Genomic DNA, 22238 nt, shown 5'->3' with positions numbered 1-22238 from the left:
GCTTTTTAAAAAGTCGACCACGTATGGGAAACTGCTCTAAATTTTATGTTTTAAATTTATTTTTTTGCACTAAATTTGAAGCAATCTATTTCATGCAAGCCACGTTCTTTGATCCAGTGTGAGTAAAATTGGAAATCAACAGAAAAAGTTCAAAACAAAAACACATAAACGTGTGTGGAAACTTTAAAACACACCATTGCCCCACTCGGGGATTACAGCAGAAGTCACAACGAAAGTACCAGTCATTTAGAATTGAGTGAAAAATGCGTGTACTGCAGGTAGAAAATTGTATAAAGTGTTCGAGACTCCATTTGTAATCTTGGCAGAAAAATGGAAATTAGGAGCGTGACAAATGAAGAATGCTAAGGAATATAGAGGAAATAGTTACAAAAACTGAGATCAGAAATGAGGGGAATGATGAAGAAAGTATCGATAGGTGGGAACAAAACCAAAACCCAGTCCTTTGTAAAATCTACCAAAACTGCAAACCTCCAGCACAGACACTTCTTGAGGAAGATGGGTGCATAGGAAAACCACGTGGAGAGCACGCCAGGGAGTTCAAACAGTAACACAAGAAAACCATGAGCAAGTTCATCCCTGTGACTGTGCAAATATGAGGGAAATGGATAATGGATCGCAAAAACGAAACGGCAACACGCAATGCTGACAAGGATGTTGGAGCCACAAGAACTCTCATTCACTGTCGGTGGGAATGCAAAATGGCACAGGTGTTTTGGAGGGCAGTTTGTCAGTTTCTTGCAAAACTGAGCTTACTCTGACCATAAGATCCAGCAGTTGCACACCTTCGCTCTTACGCAGAAGAGTTGAAAGCTTATGTCCACACAGAAGCCTGCCTACACAGGGATGTGCGTGGCTGCTTTATTCATAACTGCCAAAAAGCTTGGAAGCAACCATGACATCCTTCATTAGAAGTACGGATAAATAAGCTGGTCCATCCAGACAGTGCAGCACTAAGAAGAAATGAGCTATCAAGTCACAGAAAGACGGGGAGGGAGCTGGGATGCATAGTCCTGTGTGGAAGAAGCCAGTGTGAAAAATCGACAGGCAGTAGGATTCCAAGTCTGTGACGTTCTGGAAAAGGAGAAACTGTGGAGACAGTAACGAGACCAGTGGTTGCCAGGGTGGCAATGGAAAAACATGACTAGGCAGAGCAGGGAGGATTTAGAGCGGTGGCAATACTGTGTTATGATGTCATAAGGATGGATATATTTGTCCAAACCCATGGAACGTTCCACACCAAGACTGAACCCTAAGGTCAGCTATGGCCGGTTATGATATATCAGCATCTGTGGTTTAAAAAAAAACAAAAAAACAAAAACCATTCTAGTGAGTGAAGTTGATCATGGGCGAGGCCACGCTTGTAGGAGGCACTGGGTATGTGGGAAATCTCCATACCCTCCTCTAAAACTGCTCTAAACAAATAAAGTCTTAAAAAAAAAAAAAAAACCCTGATCCCTAGAGATTACCTAAAAAACTAACCTAGCGATTACCTAGGAAAGCCAAGACTGTTTCTCCTGTACAGTGAATGCATCTGGAATGTGCTGACAGAATGTATAGCTCTGTGAGTGGTGTGGACAGCACTCGAAAGTTTCAGGTACAGAATTCGGAAGAAATAAGGAGGAAGAGTTGAAAGAGGAAAGCAAAGTGAAACATAATAATTCGACTCCTGGCAAAATACAAAATCTTAATAAGGAATTATATGGCAGAATGGAGTCTGTAATCCAACACCGTCGCCGCAAAAATGCTTGGGGTTTTGCAGATGTGAGTGTCACAAAACCTTCAAGGAGCAAATCGTTGCTCCTTTTACACGAACTGTCGGAGAGGTAGAGACCAGAGCCTCCACTCATCTTCCAATGCTCTGTAGCTCTGCAGGAGACAGCACAAGAAATCCACATACGGGTGTATTTCGCATGATCATACAACCGTGTAAAGCGGTAGTCAAATTTACCCCTTTGCTTTAAATTAAACATCAAACAAACAAATGTCATGACCAAGTTGGGTTCATTATAATCGTGCAAGCATGCTTTACCAACGTTAGATGGTGAAGGCATTGACACATTCAGAGACTGAAGGGGGAAGAGTGATCTCTCACCAGTGACCACAAGGATATACACAATTCTCCACTCATACACAGAACAGATGACGAGAGCAAAACCCTGGCTAAGCCGGAACTTTAGGGAACTTCCGTAACCTGTCACAAGCGTACAGCATCCACCGTATATACAGGGATAATATTAGTCGTGTCTGTGCAAACACAGACTCACACCCAAGTGTAAGTTGCTGCTGAAGGGCATAAAAAAGACATAAACAGTTGGAGCGCTCTTCTGTGATCACAAATCAGAAGCCTTAACTAGCAAAGATGTCAAATATTATCAAATTTGTCTTTAAATTTAATGCACATGCACCCACGTTTTGCAGAGTTTTGGTGTGACTTGTCAGATGGCTCCTAACTTTATTTGTCTTTAAGATTTTATTTCTTTAAGTCATCGCTACACCCAATGTGGGATTCAAACTCACAACCCCGAGGTCAGGAGTCGCTGCTCAACTGACTGAACCATCCACGTGCCCCAGATGGCTCGTAACGGATGATAACAAAGCTTCTTTAGGAGCCATTACAATTAGGAAAGTGTGTTAATGATTCAGGGATGCATAGACCTGAGGACCAGAATAGATGTGTCATAAAGAGCCCCGCACATTTATGGAAACTCGGTGCAGCTTGGAGAAGTCCCAGCAGAGCAGCGAGGACCCATGGGGCTGGATGCGGGGGGGTGGCGGGGGGGGGGGACTGGACCCCTGCCCCCATCCTATCCTTAATCATCAGTTTCAGGCCAGTTCAATCACTACAAGTAGAAAACAGCATTTTCTAAAAATTTATTCAAATAGGAATGAGTCTTGAGAATCCTTGTGCCCTCAGGCTAAGAAAGAAATTCCTCAGTAAGGCTCAGCACCACTGTAAAGGAAAAATGGTGTTTGAGGACACGGCAGATACACATCTGTGCAGGGGCATAGTGGCCTTCCAAACACTAACCTGCACACTCCGGCCTGGGACAGATCACTGCAGTGCATTTAGCACGCAGACTATTAGGAGCCTCGGTTTATTTTTAAAAGCCCTCTAAGTAAGAGAAACAATCAAATAGGAAAACTGGCAGAAGGCACACAGGGGAAAGCATTGCTGTGTGTGTTTGGACCACGGACACTCATGGCACATGGGAAATGGGGCGACAGAGCTGGGCAAGGTGGTGGCGAGGCTCAAGGTCTGGGATTGGGCTAGGAAGGCACACCTCCCTCTGTCAAGTGTGTCCAAATGCCACCTGCTCTTCTCTGCCGGTGGCGCCCCCAGCCCCGGGTCTGGACTGAGTGAGCTTGGGGGTTGCAGGAACCACCCCCCTCACCCCCCGACCCTGTGGGGCCCTCCACCCTGCCTCTCTGAGCCTCCCCTTCCCCACTTTGCATCTGACACCAGGTTCGAGTTTGGGTTCCTCTTAACAAGATGCCCTGGGCCCGCAGTACAGAATTTGACAAAGGTCTGGCGCTGTTGTCTGCCTCCTGTGATCTGCAGGGCCCCCTCGGATGCTCTGATTAGAGGCCTGAAGGTTTGCGCCGTGTGTTTGAGGTCGACTTGGCTGGTTCTTTGCAGGGGACCCGGTGTTTAAAACAAAAGGCTCACTGTGACTTTCCTTGACCTGTTCTTTCTCTCTGGCAGAGAGGATTTAGTGCTCTCGTGTTTATTAGCTTGTTCCAACGTAAGCAGCTTATTTTTGTGTGACAGTCGTTGGAATGCTTCAGGCGTCTCCCAGCCGCACCCTGCAGGAAGGGTTGCGTTTTCCTTTAAACGTCAGTGGTTTTATAATAGCTAGAATTGCTCTTGACAGTTTTTTACAGATATGTTTTTATTGTGGTAAAATATATATGACATCAAATCGATCATTTTAACTGTTGTTAAGTGCACAGTTCCGTGGCGTTCGTTATAGTCACGGCGTTGGGCAGTTATGAGCACCATCTATTTCAAAAACTTTTGTATTGTCCCAAACAGAAAGTCTGTATGTATTAAAGCAGTAACCCCCCCCCCCCCCCCAGCTCTTGGTAACCTCCACGCTACTGTCTCTGTGAGTTTGCTTCTTCTAGTTACGTGACGGGTGTGGAATCCTATACTCTTTGTTCTTTATGTCTGGCTTATTTCACTGAGCACGGTCTTTGAGGTTCATCCTCATTATAGCGTGTACCCCAATTTCATTCCTTCTGTGGCTGAATCCTCCTCCGCGGTGCACACGCACTGCGTGTTGGTCCGACTGTCCGTCCGTCCATGTGCACCGGGCTGCGTCCACCCACAGCTGCCGGGAATGATGCAGCAGAAGACACAGGTGTACGGTACCCGTTGGAGTCCCTGCTCTCAGGACCTTTGGGTCTATACTTAGGGATGGAATTAGTAACACAGTCATTCTGGGTTTAGCTTTCTCTTGACTGTATTTTTGATAACGTGAGGTTTCAGAGGATTGTGGTTTTTCGAAGTTTGGTCTTTTCTCATTTTATGTTTTTTATTTTTTTAAAGATTGTATTTATTTGTCAGAGAGAGAGAGAGAGCACAAGCAGGGGGAGCAGCAGACAGAGGGAGAAGCAGGCTCCCCGTGGAGCAGGGAGCCCAATGTGGGACTCGATCCCAGGACCCCGGGATCATGACCCGAGCGGGAGGCAGATGCTTAACCAACTGAGCCACCCAGGTGCCCCAGAAACAGCTTGTTTGAAATGGAAAAGGCCAGGGCGCCTGGGTGGCTCAGTCGTTAAGCATCTGCCTTTGGCTCAGGTCATGATCCCAGGGACCTGGGATCGAGCCCCTCGTCGGGCTCCCTGCTCAGCGGGGAGCCTGCTTCTCCCTCTCCCTCTGCCTCTCCCCCTGCTCGTGTTCTCGCTCTCTCTCAAATAAATAAATAAATCTAAAAAAAAAAGCTGTTTCTAATGGCTCTTCCTGCCTGCGGCTGAAGCTGAGCTGTGTGGTCATTCGTGTGCGTGTTCATTTCGGGACCGTGGTCCGTTTGGAGACAGGAATGTGTGAGCATCACAGTGAGGCCTCCCAAGATGGATTGCAGACATTGTCCATGGCGCCCGGAGTCATACATCCAGGGACCCGGGGCTCCCGTGGAGACACTAGACTCCAGCACTTGGCTCGGATAATCTGTTTGCCAAGTGGAAGAGACCACAGTTAGAAAAGAAGGTCAGTAGAGAAGGTGAAGGGTTTTTTATCTTCCCCTGCAGGGAGCCTTGGCCAATGTCACAGATGTTGGGGGCGGCCAGGCTCGGGGCCAGATAGTTCTTGGCTCTTGTTTCTTCCATTGGTGGCGCCCCGTGACCGTGGGCAACTTAGGAACCACGTTGTGGTTTAGATTCTTCAATAGCAAATACCCATCTCGCATAAGTACCGTGAAAAATACTAAGAGGACAGTGATAACTCGGAGTCCCGTGCTAAAACCTCCCCGTGTCTTCTGTGTTTCCCGTGGAGTTGTTAGAGCTGCAGATTGGGAAACTGAGCCGGGGATGTCTGGTAACTTGCCCAAAGGGACTGAGAGGTCACTCAGTGCTCAAATTGGAATCGAAGCCATGTCCACACATCTGCACATTTGGAGGTAATTTAGGGGACGCTTGTAGCATGCACCTGGGGGTGTCAGGAGCGTTTGAGGTGGGATGAGAGAGGACAAAACCAGAAAGGTAGCTGGCAAGACTCCTGTCGATTGTAGCTTTTGGACCCAGCTCGTGTCATAGGTCATTGGATGTCCATCTTTTACTGTATTATCCATGAGAACGTTTTACCCGCTTTACACATCGACCTTTTATCCGCTTTACACATGCACGTGCGCGCACACATCAAAGTAACTTTTTTTTCCTTAGCATCCTGCCCTCACAGGGAAACGATGCTGTCCCCTAAAGAGAAAGCCCTTTTTCTGATGTGTTCAACAGAATCCTGAATAGTAACGAATACTGGCCTCTGGTTGGATATTGACGCTGACGTTGAGTATGGTTTTGATTTCCTTCACCCTCCTGCCATGCCTAAACACCTTGGCTTAGGGCTGAGATGGCAAAAAACTAGGAGGAAAACCATCCATAATCGTTCTCCCACAGAGTGACATCTTTCTGCCTTTTGGAAGACGAAATGCATTCAGGCCACGTCCAAGTATCGTGTTTGCCCGCATGATTAGTGCTGCTGCTGCAGTATCTGTTCAGATGACAGTATCACAGACCTTCAGGAAGGGAGGCCCTGGTTTCTTGCCTCTGCCCTCTGTTTCTTACGTGTTTAGGTGACTTCCCCGTTATAAAAACAGGTTCTTCCCCTGTTAACCAGTGAATCGAACCAACTGTGCTATGCGGTGGGCACTCTCGGTATCCTGTATTTGCAGGGGAGGAAACTGAGGCCCAGGGGTCAGAAGAGTCACCCAGATCAGCCCCTGCGGAGTGGCAGAGCCCAGTTTGGCCCCAGTTGGTGGGCTCTGAACCCCTTTGCCTCTGGAGTTAACGCTCCATCCTTCAGGGTGCTTGTGCTTTCCTGTCCTTCCGACTCGTCCGAGTTTTCAGTGCGGCAGAATGAGATTTTAGAGGTAGGGGCTGAGTTTTCCTTGTCCTCGGAAGCAGCCAAATAGGTTGGACCCCCTGCAGCCGCCTCCCCTATCCTGGACCCGTGCGCACTCCATCCTTTGCACTCGGAAGAGTATCTGTCTCCATGAGGAAGACAGAACAGAAAGCCACTGGGGCACCTGCTCGCTCCATCTTTCCCAGAGTCAGGCGAACCTCGGACCTCCCTGTTCCCGGTTCCCCGTTTGCACGGAAACACTCCACGTCACCCTCTCTGATCCCCGGGTCTCAGCTCTTACGGCTCACTTCCCGGATGCTCAGACAGCTCATGCCATGCTGGCCTGTTTCCTTTTTGCAAATCGTTGGACCCCATTAATGTTTCACGTTTCCTTCGCTGTCAGGAAGCTTACCGCTCGTAGAGGGCTTTATCCCTGTGAGTCCTGTGTTCCTCCAGGAACACAGCGGGGGGGGGGGGGGGACCACAGCAGTGCACAGCGAGGTTTTAATTTATTGGTCATAGAACACACAGACCTTTGCGTCCATCCAAAGAGGTATCAATCCCTTTTTGGAAGCGGTGGGTACAACTTCGATTTAATACAGTATTAAGATCAGTGATGAAAGAGTATCCTTAGGTCTCCCTTAGGTAGAGAACCAGAATACGCTCTCTCCTAAAGTCTAATATGCTTTTCCCCATTATATTACGATTTATTAACTTTTTTTTTTTAACCCTCAGTTAACCGGCCCTTGCAGGTGAATATTTTTTAGAATGAGTTATTTTTCTTTTACGATACTAAACCCTATCCCCGAAGGCAGATCCCAGGCTGGAGGTTTTCATAAGGAAAGCAAGCCACCGTCCCTGCTGCCTTCAGAAGTCAGTTAACAAGTTTGCCACTGTTGCTTCTCTTGCCACGGCTGATGTTAGATACGCCCCGCCGTGAATTGCCCCCATCTCTGAGCAGGTTCTCCAGACTCCTGGTTCTCACCTGCGGGCGGGCACTGTACGCACACATCTGGCTAAACCTCTCTGGGATCCTCCGACGAGCTGACATTTCAGTGGGTTAAATAGTTGGGCACTGGCGGGGCAGCTAGAAGCCCGCCCGGTGGCTCCCGGCACCGTCCACCGCTTCCCACGGAACATGCCAGGGAGTGGTAAGCGACATCCGCCAATTCTGCATTTGGTTCTGACCGGGAGAGACTTTACTAAACAGTCCTGACCTTTCCTGGGGGTGGGAGCATGGACCGGAGGAGATGGGCACACAGGCTGATGGTCCTTCCGTCACTGTGGGTGTATTTTATAAAAATAATGCCGGACACCGAATCATGTTCCCCACTGACTGTGCCCTCTGCCCATTCTCTGTGAAGCTGCTGTTTTTATTCTGAACACAGCCTGGGCACACCATTCTGTTTGTCCAGACACCTTGGGGTCCTTGCGTTGCTGCAGGTGATGCGCACTGACCCCCACGCTGTCGCCTCCTTCCTGGATGCCCCCCACTGCCCGTTGAATAAGTTGCTTCCCCTTGGATCTTCTCTTGCATTTTTTTTTTCTTTTTTTCCCTCCTGAAAACTTCTCACACTTTGTTTTGTTTTATAGTTTGTCAAGTACGTGTCTGTCTTTCCCATTTCTTTCTAGGCTCCTTGAGACCAGGGATCACGTTTTCGCTTTTAATCTTCGGGGGGAAAAAAAAAAAAACTAAAAAGAATGGTGGAGTTTTAGGCTCACCAGGGTAGGAGCCGAGGGTCCACCAGTAGCTGTGAGACTCCGGGTGTGTATTTTCACTTCTCTGAGCCTCGGTTTTCTAATCTATGGAATGGGCGTGATAGCCTGCAGCCCATGGATATGGTGCAAGGATTGTGTGAGCGATCCCAGCGAATGTTCTTGTACCGCTCCCCACGCCGCCGCCACCCCCCCCCGCCCCCTGCACACTCTGTCTCTCTGAATTACTCTTTGACCAGCATGCAGGGCAGTGGCCATAGCGGACAAGGAAGGTTTGTTTTAAAGGGAATACCGAATCAGGCTCTGTCAAGGGCTAAGTGCTCCTTGGAGATGCGAGCAGGGGGTCTGTGACTTGAGAAACGTACCCTACTTCTCATCTTCCCTCTGGAAATGGAGCTCTTCCCAGTGCAGAGTCCAGCTGCCCGCCAGGCCCCACCCCTCCCATTCCAGTGTTTCTGTGGGCAATGCCATGTGGAGCGAGGGGGGACTTAGGATGTATGAAGCCGTGTCTTCTCCTGGGAGGTTCAGCTGCATCCACGGTGGGCCAGGGAAGCCAGAGAGACTCTGGCATGGAGGAAGAGTGTGCTTTCAGAGGGAGAGAGATTTCTCATGGTGGGGATGCCCCAAGGATACCTCCCAGTTGGGGACAAAATTGCATCCTGTGACCTCAGGGATGACCTGGTAAGCCTGACAGGGTCAGGCAGGCTCACACAAGCACGGCTCTGGCCTGCTGGGTAACGCTTCCTGCACGGTCCCCATGCCTAGACACGTGTCCTCCCTTGTTGGAATTAGTCTGGCATTTATCCACCTGGTGGCCTGTGTGTCACCTGCCTGGTGGGCCTTTTTCCAAGGAACAGCCACCAGAGGGTTTGGGAAGGCTGCCTGGCTGACTTTCTAGAAAATTCGACAGCTGGATTTATGCAGGCTGGTAACTCCATTGTTTAGGTGTTCAGTTCCAGTTTACTAAGCATCCATTATGTGCCAGGTGCGAAGTTAGTGAAGCAAAAGTGAAAGAACATGAAGTTCCAGTCTTCTAGAAACTCAAGTTTAGTGAGAAAACAAAAGGAAGTTAAAATGTTAGAAGGAGGCAACACGTCCAACTTCGGAGGTGGACAGACCTGGATCGGACTCTGCACCCCACGTCTGGGGAGCTGAGAGGCTCTGCCTCAGTATCTCCAGCTGAAATCTGTGAAAATACCTACTTGTCTGGTTCAGCAAGAGGAGGAGAAACAGCTTGGGCTGTGGAGGTACCTGGCCCAGGACTTGGCGCTTTCTGGGTGCTCAGGAAGTGGGAGCTGTTGTTCATCAACATCATCATCATCATCATCATCATCATCAACAGAGAGAATAGAAATCAGACCCATGGCCTCCCCTCCTTCACGTGCCCAGCCTGCGAGCATTCCTTTTTCTCCTGGGGCATTCATCAGCACATACCCCTTCGTTTCTCTCAATTGAAAAATAGTTATCAATAAGAATAATAAGCCCTCGGTTAGGACCTCCCTCCATTCCTTCCCTGACCCAACTCTAAAGAACTGGATTCAGAATGAATCTGGGTGAGTCTCAGGAGGCTGTTTTCACAAATCAGAGCCACCCGGGTGCCCCCGCTCCTCGCTTATCGGGTTCAAGGGGGACGCCTCCAGATTCGCAGAGCCCGCCTGCTTCATGTGGAGCGTCCTGTCTTCCCGGCGAAAGCCCGTTTCCCCCCACATCCTGGAAGGCCAGCCCCTCTCTCCTGGGCATTTCAGTTCCGGGAGCTGTGCCATTTCTTGGAATCGCCCGGTACGTTCTCCTGGAATGACTTTCCCCATCCCGAGGCCTTGGAAATTGGGCGCTTCTTAGAGCTGAATGCCCTCTAGATGACGGTCTTGCCTTTAAACAGGGATCTCGTTTTAAAATTCTCCTCTTCTGCCAAGAGTGAGCAGAACCACGCGAGGAGCGTGTCTGGCCTCTGGGACGCTTTTCTGGTTTGGCCACTCCATCAGCTGTGCCAAGGTTCCCTTCGTCCGACGACACAGACCGTGCCCCATGCTGCTGTCACCCACGCCTGTCCCTGTCCTCTCTTGCAAGATGTTCAGTCCTGGGTGGGGTTCCCTCCTCTTGGCTGGAGGTCGCCCCTTTCCGTAAGGAGCTTGCGCTTGCTTTCTTCACGATGTCTCCTCTGCTGGTCCCTCCCTCACTTGCAACTGCCTGGGAGCAGGTTCAGCATCTCCTGTGGAGGGACTCATTCTGCCAGAGGTGGTAAAATGTCATCTCCTCCCCTGCTACTTGGCTTCTCAGAGAAGTCCTTTCTCAAAGCGGGTTGGAGAGACGTGGTTACATTCAGGTGGCGGGGACTCCTGTCTCTTTTGTTAACATCTGTATTTCCAGTACCTGGAATGATGACAGATACGTAGTTGGTGCTCGGTACATGTTTGTCGAATGAATGGATTTTACACTTGCAGAGTTAAATTCACGGAAACAGAGCGTTAATGTTGAACAGGGTAATAGAGACTCCCCGGTGTCTAACTTGCGTTTAAAAATTTGCCTTTTTTGAAAGGGCAGTGCTAGCGATGGGTGGACTTTGGGACTGTGACCTGGATTTTTCTTCTTCAAGTGCAGTGTTCTTGGACTGATATTTTTAGGATTGATGGCAAGTGAGAACCTTCCAGAATGACCGGCTGTTCACATAGTCTCTTGCACCCAGTGTCTCCCTGCTTTACGATGTGATGGAAGAATTAGGGGTCCGGACCAGAAGTCTGGAGAAGAGACACGGTAAATTGCGAAAGAGAAAGATGCAGCTAATTCTGTCTTTTTTGAGTTATATTTTGTGGGCGTGTTTCTGTTCTCCCTTTCCCGCCCCCCAGTTGTCTTCTGATAGTACAAATAGAGATTGTACTACTGAGTGTGTGCTTTTCTCTGTAATGTGTAGCTGAGGTCCTTGGTCCTTGCAGGGCGGACTCTAACTTCTTCCCAGTGGAAAATTCTTTTCCTGTGTTGTATATTCCCACGCACGGAACACCACAGTCTTGGGTGCTTTCTGGGCGCTTCCTTGCAACCGTGAGGCAGGCCACAGTCAAAGACAGAAGGAAAGTTTGTAGATTTTCTCTTTCTAGGCGGTCTTCGCCGGTCATCCGGTTCCAGTTCTAGAATTTCTGCGAACAGAGTCACGGAACGAAATGAGTGGCTTCCCCCGTTTTGGGCGGCGTTGCGGAGGGGAGGAATAGAATCATTTGACACTTCTCTAAAACATGGATTAAACTACCGAATCTCACTGGAATCAAAGTCCAGTGATAGCGATTAATCATTATCTTAACTTCTTTTGCTTGTTTGCTGTGGTGGTAGAAGCAGTGCCTTCTGGCCGCCGGGCTATCTATCTGCCCTCGGTTCAGGGATCTGCCCTGGACTTTGGGGTCCTCCCTCCCCACCCCCCGAAGACTGCAGTGTTCCAGGAGTCCCTGGCCCTGGTGGTGAGGAAGAGGGATCGGTCAGGACAGGGAGACAGGGCCCAGCCTCCCTCACTGACCGCCGTTACCGGCAGCATCCTGGGCCCCTCCTAGCCCTGGCCACGAGCTGCTCTGGGGAGGTTTGGGAAGAGCTGTTGGCGCAGCTGGAAGGAATCGTGGGCTCATTGTGTTTCTGTAGGTTCTGTCCACTTACGGTTGAGCTTTGCACGAGCCGTGGTAAGATGCACACCTTATCACAAGATGAGTGCCGGTGGGTGGGAACGGCCCCCCATCGCGTGGTCCACAGGATTGGTAGATAAGCATACGTGTTTGTACTGGGACCTACCGTCTGTTAGGACGTGGGGTCCGTGGTTAGTGCGACTTAGGAAAGGAGCAGCCTGGTACTGGGCCTTCCCAGGCCGGTCTTCCTGGGGTTACCCGGTGAGTCACGCGGGAAGCCAGCCCCAGGGGTCCCGCACTGCCCCCCAGCCTCCGTGGCCTAGAGATGTCCCAGTTCCTGTTTCATCCCCTGACTAGCTCCAGACACCTGTCTTGTCTGTGGAATATTTCTCTTCTGGAAGCGACCCTCCCTTGACTCCTCTCCCCAGCCAGACGCCTGTCCCTGCTGGCCGCCCTGGGCCCCGTTCGGCATCGGCCCCCGGGATCCCGCCCCTGTGCTGACCAGCCAGAGTGGCGTCCACACCGTCTTCCCGGCCCCGGTCGTGGAGGAAGCTGCGTGTGAGCGGGCGTGCCGGCGCCGTGGGGGGTGGCCTGGGCTGGAGGACTGCCAGACACATGACCATCATGGCAGGCTGGCATGGCCGAGGGTACCCTTGTCACAGAAGCACTTTGACCCTCCTGAAAGAAAGGGGATCTGTGTTCTCATTGGGCATTTTCACCAGCAGCTGGGGGACCTTGACCCCATTGAACATCAGCTTATTTGTCTCACTGCTAAGTCGGTGTTACTGTACCTGTCATTACCTTACAGATTAAAGTCAGTGATGTGAAATGGAGGGGCATGTGATAAGCACTTGATAATTGCAGTCCTTCGTGGTGATAACCACTAATTTGCATGTGGACACACAGCTCAGACGTCAGGCCACCCAGCCACCATGTGGCATTCACACTGAATTACCACTGCTTTGGGCCTCGCTCTGCCTAGCCGTGGGATGCGAAGTTGCCGCCTCTTAATTTCCGAGACCCTTTGGAGTTCTTCAGCTTTCCATGGCATAGCGAGGAGAAGTTGTGTGTGCGGGCTCGAGCTCTGTGACCCAGGCTGCAGAGTCTACAGGTCGTTTAGGATCTTCCCTGACACCACTGTGCTCGGGGGGCCTGAGGACTGTGCTCAGGAGCAGGAAGACCAGCACACAGTGATTCACTGGGTTCAGAGCTGCAGCTCGTATACTGGGAAGGACAGGGAGCAGGGTGCGGTGAGGCGGGCTGCGAATGCATAACGTATTTCCAGTGTTTGTCTTCAAGGTTCGAAAGAGCCCGTGAACTTGAATACATTAGCCACCCAGACAGTCTTTCGAGTCCTTCCTGGCCTGTGGTGTGTACACACAGGAAGGACGGGGGCTAATAAATCTGGCAGTCATTCGGTCACGGACTAGTTTCTGGTGTCAGGGTTTCGGGATGGTAGGAATCCTCCCTCCTTCCTGCGAGGGACTTAGGATTTCAGCAACTCTTTCCTGTGATACTGATTTTTCTCCATCCATGGCTAACCCAGGTGCATTCAGGGAAGGAACATGCTTTGGGCCTGGGATTGGGTTTGCGGGCTTGGGAATCTGCATAGACCTGCTAAGTGCTGACCAGAGCCCAGCAGCCGCAAAAAGCGTAGGCAGGGCTCCTTTTCGAGGGCACATACATGGTTGTAATGCAACACACACGCACGCACGCACACAGATTCTTCCAGTTGTTGAAATAATCAGCTTGTTGGATGCATACTTTCTCAATTCATAGACACTGACCCAGTCAGTCTGGGGGAGGTGGGTGGAGTGGAGAGCGCCATTTCCCACAAAGGTTGGAAAACGAAGTTTCTCTTGTAGACGCGCGGAAAGGTCAGGAGATGTGAGCATCTGGCCGAAGTTGTGTATGTATTTATATGTATATGCCAGACGGATCCTTCCAGGGATTTTATTTCCTGTTTCAAATCCTGCCTGCCTGTAGTAACCACTACGATAAAGCTTTGTTGGATGTATTTTTTCAGATGACAGGATTTGAAAGTTGCCTTTGTGGGGCGCCTGGGTGGCTCCGTCGGTTAAGCGACTGCCTTCGGCTCAGGTCATGATCCTGGAGTCCCGGAATCGAGTCCCGCATCGGGCTCCCTGCTCAGCGGGGGGGTCTGCTTCTCCCTCTGACCCTCTTCCCTCTCGTGCTCTCTGTCTCTCATTCTCTCTCTCTCTCAAATAAATAAAATCTTTAAAAAAAAAAAAGAAAGTTGCCTTTGTACTTGGGAGTGGTGGTCAGGTGATCTGCTGTTCGGTTTTCTGAATATCTGTAACTATCAAGAATACGAGTAGGGGCATACTCTAACTCCAGTGTAACACCTGATTTTCTTCTTTTGCTTACTTAAGCCTACCAGTACCGATTAAAAATTAAATCCTTGTGGCTGGATTCTGTGAAAGGAGAAGATTAATTGGTATGCAGAAGGTATGTCAGTCGAATGTTGAGTTCTGTCTGCACGAGGTTTAAATGGCTTAGAGGTCGACAAACATAGCTTGCCAGGTGAGCATGGTTTAGGTTGAAAACACCGTTGCAGGCTGGACCTTCTGTTTCTGTCCAGATAGAGAGGTGTAAGAGCGTTGGCCTTTCCGCGTGTGTTCGGGACTTTTTGGCTATAGCACTGTATGTAAAGAGAGCTTCCCTTTTCCTCTCTGCGCTGACCCAGCACTTCTGTACCCCAGATGTGTGGGCTTTCTTCCCACATCAAGCATTCTCTGACACCAGCTGGGTGTGTCCTACGATGCCGTTTCAACTGCTTGGTTCCGTTACCGGAGCAGTCCGCAGAACTCAAGCAAAGAGTTTACTGGTTAGAGTACTCATTTATTATAAAGGATGCAGCTCAGTGACAGTCAGGTGGCAGAGAGGCATGGAGCAAGATATGGGGACGGCGTTCGGGGCTTCCATGCCGGGCACACCACCTTCCCAGTGCCTCTATCTGTTGACCTACCCAGGGGCTCTCCAAACCCTGGGGGTTAGCGTTTTTTATATAGGTGCTTCACTACATAGGCATGAGGGCTTACATCATTGGCCACTGGTGATTAACTCGACCTCCAGCCCCTGTCTCCTCTTCCCCGAGGTCAGGAAGTGGGGCTGAGCCTCCCAACCCTTTAGTCCTGCTGTGGGTCCCCCTGGCACCAGCCCCCATCCCGCGGTTATCTGGTGGTTTCCCCCAAAGCACCTGATTAATGTAAACTCAGGTGTGGTTGAAAGGGACTCGTAGGGGCGCCTGGGTGGCTCAGTCAGTGAAGTGTCTGCCTTTGGCTCGGGTCATGATCGCAAGGTCCTGGCATTGAGTCCCACTTCGGGCTCTCTGCTCAGAGCAGAGAAGCTCTGCTTCTCCCTCTCCCTCTGCCACTCCCCCTGCTTGTGTGCAGATGTGCTCTCGCTCTCTTCCTCTATCAAATAAATAAAATCTTAAAAGAAAAAAGAAAGGGGCTTGTAATGAATAACAGAATGTTATATCACAGATGATCCTTTCACATTTATGAAAGCTCCAGAGCTATTTCAGGAACCAAAAAAGACCAAATATTGAACAAAAGATGCTTGCGTTGCTCTTAGAGTTTAGGAAGTTATAAGCATCTTAGGCATTGTGCCAGGATCATAAAGAAGGCCAAGATAACAATTTCCTATTCTGTCCCAACTTCACCAGTGCCCTTGACCTTTCCCCCCTTTTTTTTTTCCCTCCTGCTCTTAATAATCTATTACTGTCTGGCGTTTTAGCATCTTAAGCAAGGACGGGCCCCGTCCCGTTAGGAGCGTCCCTTCTGTATGAAGATGGGAGGAGACAGGCAGACGGTGCGTGGTAACAGGTGCTCATGTGGGTCTGGGAAGAATGGACGGTCCATACGTGTACCCTGAGCATGTCGGGCAAGTAGCGTTTCCCTGAGGCAGAGTCAGTGTCCTCTTTTCTATTGTTCGAGAGGAGGCCGCGTGGCGCGGAGGGCCCAGCAGGGTGCAGTGAGGGGGGCCAGGCAGGGCTAGAAGTGGGAGCCTCACCTCTAACTCATGCTTTCCTCCGCGCCTGCGGTCCGCCGGTGAGCGCCTGGCCTCCTCCTGGCTTGGCTTATGGAAGACATTCACCCCGAATCATTGAGGAGCCAAACGCGAGCTTGTTTCACTGAGTTTAGATCTATTTTAGAAGTGAAGCAGCTTCTGTTTGCCCACGGCAGTGAGGCCAGGGGCACATGTGAGTTTGAGATCAGATGAGCTACCCAAATATTTGGGACAAAAGTCAGCATCCAGTTTGGGACTTGGGTTATTTGAGGAAGCCAAATGACTATTAATAACTGGATTTACAGCTGTGTTGTTTGACCTAAATCTGTGCTGTAGATGTGTCCTCATGAACCCGTGTGACGTGAAATTGGGTACGTAAAATTGTTTTCCCTTCCCCCTCCATGTACCTTCCAGGGGTACAGTCTCACGGGAGATATTTTGGCATCAAGTCTGTACTGAGTAGACACTTCGTCTTAGCACCCATTTCCAGAAGCATCTGCCTCGTTCGTGCCCGGCGTGTTTGCTTCTCCGCAGAAGGGCTCTCACGGGCGGGTGGTGACCCACACAGGGAAGGCGCGGAGCCGTCCATGCCCAGCGGGATGCACAGGATGCAAGCCATTCCAAGCATTTCTGTAAGAACGGACAGTCACCTCGGTAATGTCTTGGTGACTTCCGTAATATCATAGTGCAGTACTTTTTTTTTTTTTTTTTTAAGATTTCATGTATTTATTTGAGAGCGAGGCAGAGAGAGGGGAGAAGCAGACTCCCGCTGAGCCAGGAGCCCGATGTGGGGCTCGATCCCAGGGCCCCGAGATCATGACCTGAGCCCAAATCAAGAGTAGGATGCTTGACTGACTGAGGCACCCAGCGCCCCAGTGTAGTACGTTTTAAAAGAATGTGACGGAGAGGGACGCGTGGGTGGCTTAGTAGATTAAGCGTCTCACTTCGGTCATGATCCCAGGGTCCTGGGATCGAGCCCGGCATCGGGCTCCCTGCTCTGCGGGGAGCCTGCTTCTCCCTCTGCCTCTGCCTCTCCCCCTGCTCATGCTCTCTCTCTCTGACAAATCAATAAATAAAATCTTAAAAAAAAAAAAAAAAAAAAAGACCGTGATGGATAAGTGTCTTCCTTGGAATCAGTCCTTTAAGACCCCTGCTTGGAAGATTTCATTATTAGTCCTTACTAGAGTTTAACAGAGTTTAAGGAAAATCCTGACTGATCCGTTCCTTTCAGAAGGGGGTGGAAGCATGTTGAGGATGCACATTGCATTTATCGTCTGGGGTCTTTATACTTCACCGTCATACTGACTCTCGGTAATGTCAGAGTTACTTCGTGTTCCCGAAAGCATAGTGGCCTGACTGCCGACAGGGGTGACCCAGGTGGCAGTGACCTGGCCGGCCCTGAGAAGGAGCAGAAGGGCAGGGCGGAAGGCACCGCGGCCGCCTCTGTGGGCAGGGACAAGGTAACTCCAGTGAAAACCCGCCTGGTGGGTCAACACGTGGCATGTTCTCAGAAGAAATCTCTCAGCGAGCGAGCCCGTGTGTCAGGCGGTGGCCAGTGTCTTCTGCTGGGTTTTCTCCTGGTTTTGAGGACGTGTGAGCGGCCGTTGGTGAAACGCCACCGGGCCTGTGGCACCCCTCGGCCGGCCTGCCGTGGCACCCCGCCCCAGCGGGGCGTGACCCGAGGCCGACGCGGGAACTACCGTGAGCTCTGGCCATCACCCGACACTGACTTAGATGGTCCACCAAGGGAGAAATACCGGGCTGTTCATGGGGTGAGTTCGGGCAGCATAGACTTAACTGTGTTGCAGAGCTCAAATCAGGCAGCTGTTATGTGGCAGCTAAGTAGGAGTGTGGGCCACATTCTAGAACTTCCCTGAAGCCCCCGACTTGTGAGTGTTCCTGCTGAGTGTTGCTTCCTCAGTTTGCAGATAAGGACAGGAGACGAGAGGACAGTGGCGTGTGTGTACCTCTCCCTCCGGGGGTCCGGATTTTCCGTGAGCCCCTCTCGGCCCACTCACCTCCCTGCCCCCAAACTCTGAGCGAGACTTCTGCCTGCTGACTCTGGCGTTGTCCTTTGTGATAGATTAATTATCGGTCACGTGGTAATTATGAATTACTGATTCAGCACTTTGGTCCTTTTACTCTCTGGCCACGGGATTAATGTTTGACTCTTTAGAACCCAATCTAAGGCAACATCTTTCCTCCTCCGACACAGGCCCGGAGACATGCAGGACCCTGCTCACAGGTTTCAAGTCGGGAGGCGGGTCCGTGTCCACGCTTCCCGCCCCCGTCTACTCCGCTCGGACAACTCTCGCTGGTCTGGGTTCCTGCCATTTCAGAAGCATCAGCTCCTCTCTTGTCGGTCCGTCCTCAGGACCCAGTGGGATCCATCTGAAGCCTACTGGGTAGAGCGTCCCGTGTCCAGGCCTCCCTCAGACCCTGGCCCTGGCACCATTGCCTGGAGGGTCAGGAAGCCGGGGGGCCATGGCTTTTCTGCTCCTGCCTCCATCGTCCCACAGCTCTTCTCCACCCCCACCCCACCCCCAGCTGACTGCACGCCCTCCCTTGCTGTAGCCGTGGGGCTACCTGCGCCCCCAGACCGTCTGCCCCTTTGGCATCCGTGCCAGGCATCCTTCCTCAGGCAGGTTTTTGTCGCTGTTTTGCTTTGCTCTGTCTTCTTGGGCTCTTTTGCCTCATGAGACGGGGAAGCCGAAGCAAAGGCATCCAGGCCGTGTGTGTGGGGAGTGGGAGAGGCAGGGAGGGCGAGTGGCAGAAACGACTGTGAGCTCGTGCATCGAGCACACACCTAGAGGTGAGGTCAAACTGGTGGCTGCAAAGATTGTTTTCAGATTCGAGGTTTGCTATTTTGCACTTGTATGTGATCGTGGGCAAGGTGCTCGACCCCCACGGGTCTGTTCCTCAGCTGTTAAACCAGTTAGTGGTCCCCGGTTTATATTGTGTTGTAGGTATCAGTGCGGTGGATGTACTGAGTAACATCTACCCCGTGCTTACCAGGCTCTGTTACAGAGCGGGGTAATGACCAGCCTCCTCCTGTCACCCTGCTGCGGGCAGCTCCATTGCGAACCCCGTGTCGGGCTTGTGGGCCAAGAAGTAGAAAGCTGAGCCTTGTGTCCTGGCTGTGGAGCCCGTAGCAGGAGCAGGGCTGGGGTGGGCAAGTTCTTGGCAGGTGACTTCTCTGCTCCGCCTTCCTGCCCGTAGGGGCTTGGGGCCCTGGCTTGGCGAGGGTCGCGCTGTCTTGGGCCCCGAGCCCGTCGTGCGGAGTGGGTGTCACTTACAGGAGCAGGTGGGCCTGTGGGTGACTTCACTTGCAAAGCGCTCCGGTAGGGTGGGTCTCGTTCACGGTTGCCACGTTGTGAAAAGTGACAGAGCTGAAAGTCCACAGAAGTGGGCAGTGCTGTTGAGTTGTAGTGGGTTACAAATAAGAGAAACGAACTCAGAGTAGCTTCAGCATGCGATTGTAGGGACTGTGCCTTACGGAGCTCCCGGCCAGACCACGGCCTGGCCATAGGAGGGTTGCGAGCCGAGCCGAGCCGGGCTGCTCGGAGCCCCAGGCTCTGTCGCTGCCCCGTGCCCCAGCCACTCCCACAGCTCCGAGTGTGGTGGCTTATAACCCCCGTGGTGTATAGTCAGGGTTCTCCAGAGAAACAGAGCCAATGGGATGTGCATTTACAGGTATACGGAGGGGGGTATTTTAAGGAACTTGTTCATGTGACTGTGGAGATGCAAGTCCAAAATCTGCAGGGTAGCCAGCAGGCTGGGGACCCAGGAAAGAGTTGCAGTTCAAGTCTGGAGGCAGAATTCTTCCCTCCTTGGGGACTGTATAGCCTTTTTTTTTTTTTTTTTTTTCCTTAAATGCCTTCAACTGATCGGACAAGGCCCACCCACATTATGGAGGGCAATCTGTCTTACTCAGAGTCTATTGATTTAAATGTTACTCTCTTTTTTTTTTTTTTTAAGATTTTTTATTTGACAGAGAGATAGCGAGAGCAGGAACACAAGCAGGGGAAGTGGCAGAGGGAGAAGCAGGCTTCCCGCGGAGCAGGGAGCCCGATGTGGGGCTCGATCCCAGGACCCTGGGATCATGACCTGAGCCGAAGGCAGACGCTTAACGACTGAGCCACCCAGGCGCCCTCATCTAAAAAATACTTCACAGAGGGGCGCCTGGGTGGTACAGGCAGTTAAGCATCTGACTGCGGTTTCCACTCAGCTCATGATCTCAGGGCCTCAAGATCAAGCCCTGCATCCAGCTCTGTGCTCAGCAGGAGTCTGCTTAAGACTCTCCCTACCTCTCCCCACTGTGTGCTCGCTCACTCTCTCTCAAAATAAATAAATCTTAAAAAAAAAAAAAAAACTTTCACAGAAACATCTAGAATCCTGTTTGACCAAATATCTGCATCCTGGCCAAGCTGATAATGTCCAAGTTCCCATCAGAGTCTCTAGGGCACATCTCCTCTGTTTTCTGTCCCTTCCCCCTGACATCCTCTGTGCTTTTGTCTCTGCGTCTGTGTCAGGCCTCCCCTGCTCTCAGGCCAGTCGAAAGCAGAGGAGGGCACCTGGAGGTCAGCAGGTGCACGTTCCATCAGCCTCCCCCTGTGAGCCCTTCCGCGTGGCTTGGCCCTCCCGGAGCCCTGAGCAGGCTGAGGCCTCTGTCCGTGTCAGGTGCCGCTCCCTCGTTCACTTCTAGAATTTCTGGGAAGGGAGAAGTCCCGATTCATCTAGTTAGGGCTCGACGTCCACCCGTTGTGGTCTGGCCAACTGAGGCCAGCGCAGTGGCGTCATCATGCTGTGTGGCCCGGGCCATGTGTGGCCCCTCCACGCCGAGGGGTCCAAGAGCTAGGCAGGGACTCCAAAGCTGTGTCCTGTCTGTGCCGACCGTGGAAATGCGGCTGGACCGAAGTTACCGAGTTGCCTGTGCAACATCAACAAATACTGATACATGTACAGCGTACGGTTCCTTATGGGATGTATACTCTCAGGTATGCTTCCCCTCCTTCACCGGGTCGTGTGAACTGTTGTGAGTTTGGGGACCTGATCCCCAAGAGGCCCATGTGCTTCTCCCGCCCCTCCCCCCTCGCTGCCGCTAAAGTTCTGCTCTGTTCTGTTTTCCCACTCTTGCCACGCACGCCCAGAGGATGACGTAGACCTGGAAGCCCTGGTGAACGACGTGAACGCGTCGCTGGAGAGTTTGTACCCAGCCTGTAGCATGCAGTCGGAGACGGTGCCCCTGCTGCAGAACGGCCAGCACGCCCGCAGCCAGCCGCCACCCTCGGGAGCAAGATCCCTGCAGGCGCAGCGTTCGCAGCCTGTGCACATCCTCGCCGTCAGGTGGGACCCCGGCCCTGGAGGGGCTCGAGTCTGAGGGTGGAGAGACAGCATTGCTCTCAGCTCGGTCCAGCTCGGCCCCACGGGCTTGGACGTGGTGTCTGGGTCAGCTCTGACAACGTCCATTGAGCACCTGTTTGGTGCCGGGGGGGGAGGAAGTCCTCGTGAGAGAATGTGCTGGAAGTAATGAAGCAGTGACCCAAGGCGGTCCGTTGAGGGCTCCAGGGCCTTACTGCGCGGAGTGGGTTCTGGGGGCCTGGAGGAGGGGCATCCCCCAGGGGATTCACTGGAAATTCCGGGGCTGGCGGGAGGGGCTTCTGGAAGCGGGGGGGGGGGGGGATTCCTTGCAGGTGGCACATCTCTGATTTGGGTGTCGAGGGGTGAGTTGGAGCTGCGGGGAGAGGGAGATTTTGTGAGTGGAAACATCCCTGTTGCCGAAAGTGGCCAGATTTCCTCCGTCTTTATGGCGGAACGATATTCCATTGTACCTACTGCGTTTTTCCATTCATCCGCTGATGGGTGACACGGACAGCATGCTAAGTAACCAAGCCTGCCACAGAAGGTCAGATGCCATGTGATTGCACGTCGGGGACGCATCTAAGGTGGTCAGACTCTGAGAAGCAGAGAGTGGGAGTTGTGGAGGCCAGGGGCCAAGGGAAGGGGGCCGGGAAATAGGGGACAGAGCGTCCCAAGTGTTGGTTCTACAAGGTGAGCAAATCCTGGGGATCTCCCGCAGCACAGAGTGCTCAAGTCCCAGTACTGCGGTGTAGACCGAGAACCTTGCTGAGGGGGAGGAGCCTCAAGGATCACAACAGAGAGCGGGGGCGGGGCGTTGGCAGGTTGTGGGTGTGTCGGGCAAGAGAGACTGGTGCTGGGTCGTACACGTTACATGTTGATCACACCTCAGCGGGAGGGTGTAAACAAACGATGACCCCGACAGGTCAGGGCCACATCCCGAAGGCCTC

General features: G+C 51.8%; 1 protein-coding gene across 5 annotated transcripts in view; it reads left to right on the top strand.

Annotated features, from left to right (window-relative positions):
- The window catches only part of GRB10 (growth factor receptor bound protein 10), a 171365-nt gene that overhangs the window by 86040 nt on the left and 63087 nt on the right, over nt 1-22238 (top strand). For all 5 annotated transcript variants that reach the window (XR_003516330.2, XM_027573017.2, XM_027573016.2 and 2 more), the window contains one exon: nt 21081-21276. Coding sequence is in view for 4 of the 5 variants with exons in the window: in XM_027573017.2 (XP_027428818.1) it covers nt 21081-21276 (196 nt within the window). In the remaining variant the exon portion in view is untranslated. The remainder of the gene's footprint in view (nt 1-21080; nt 21277-22238) is intronic.

Source organism: Zalophus californianus, chromosome 12, assembly GCF_009762305.2.
Source record: "Zalophus californianus isolate mZalCal1 chromosome 12, mZalCal1.pri.v2, whole genome shotgun sequence".
NCBI classification, from domain to species: domain Eukaryota; kingdom Metazoa; phylum Chordata; class Mammalia; order Carnivora; family Otariidae; genus Zalophus; species Zalophus californianus.
This window is presented reverse-complemented; position numbering and strand designations above follow the sequence as displayed.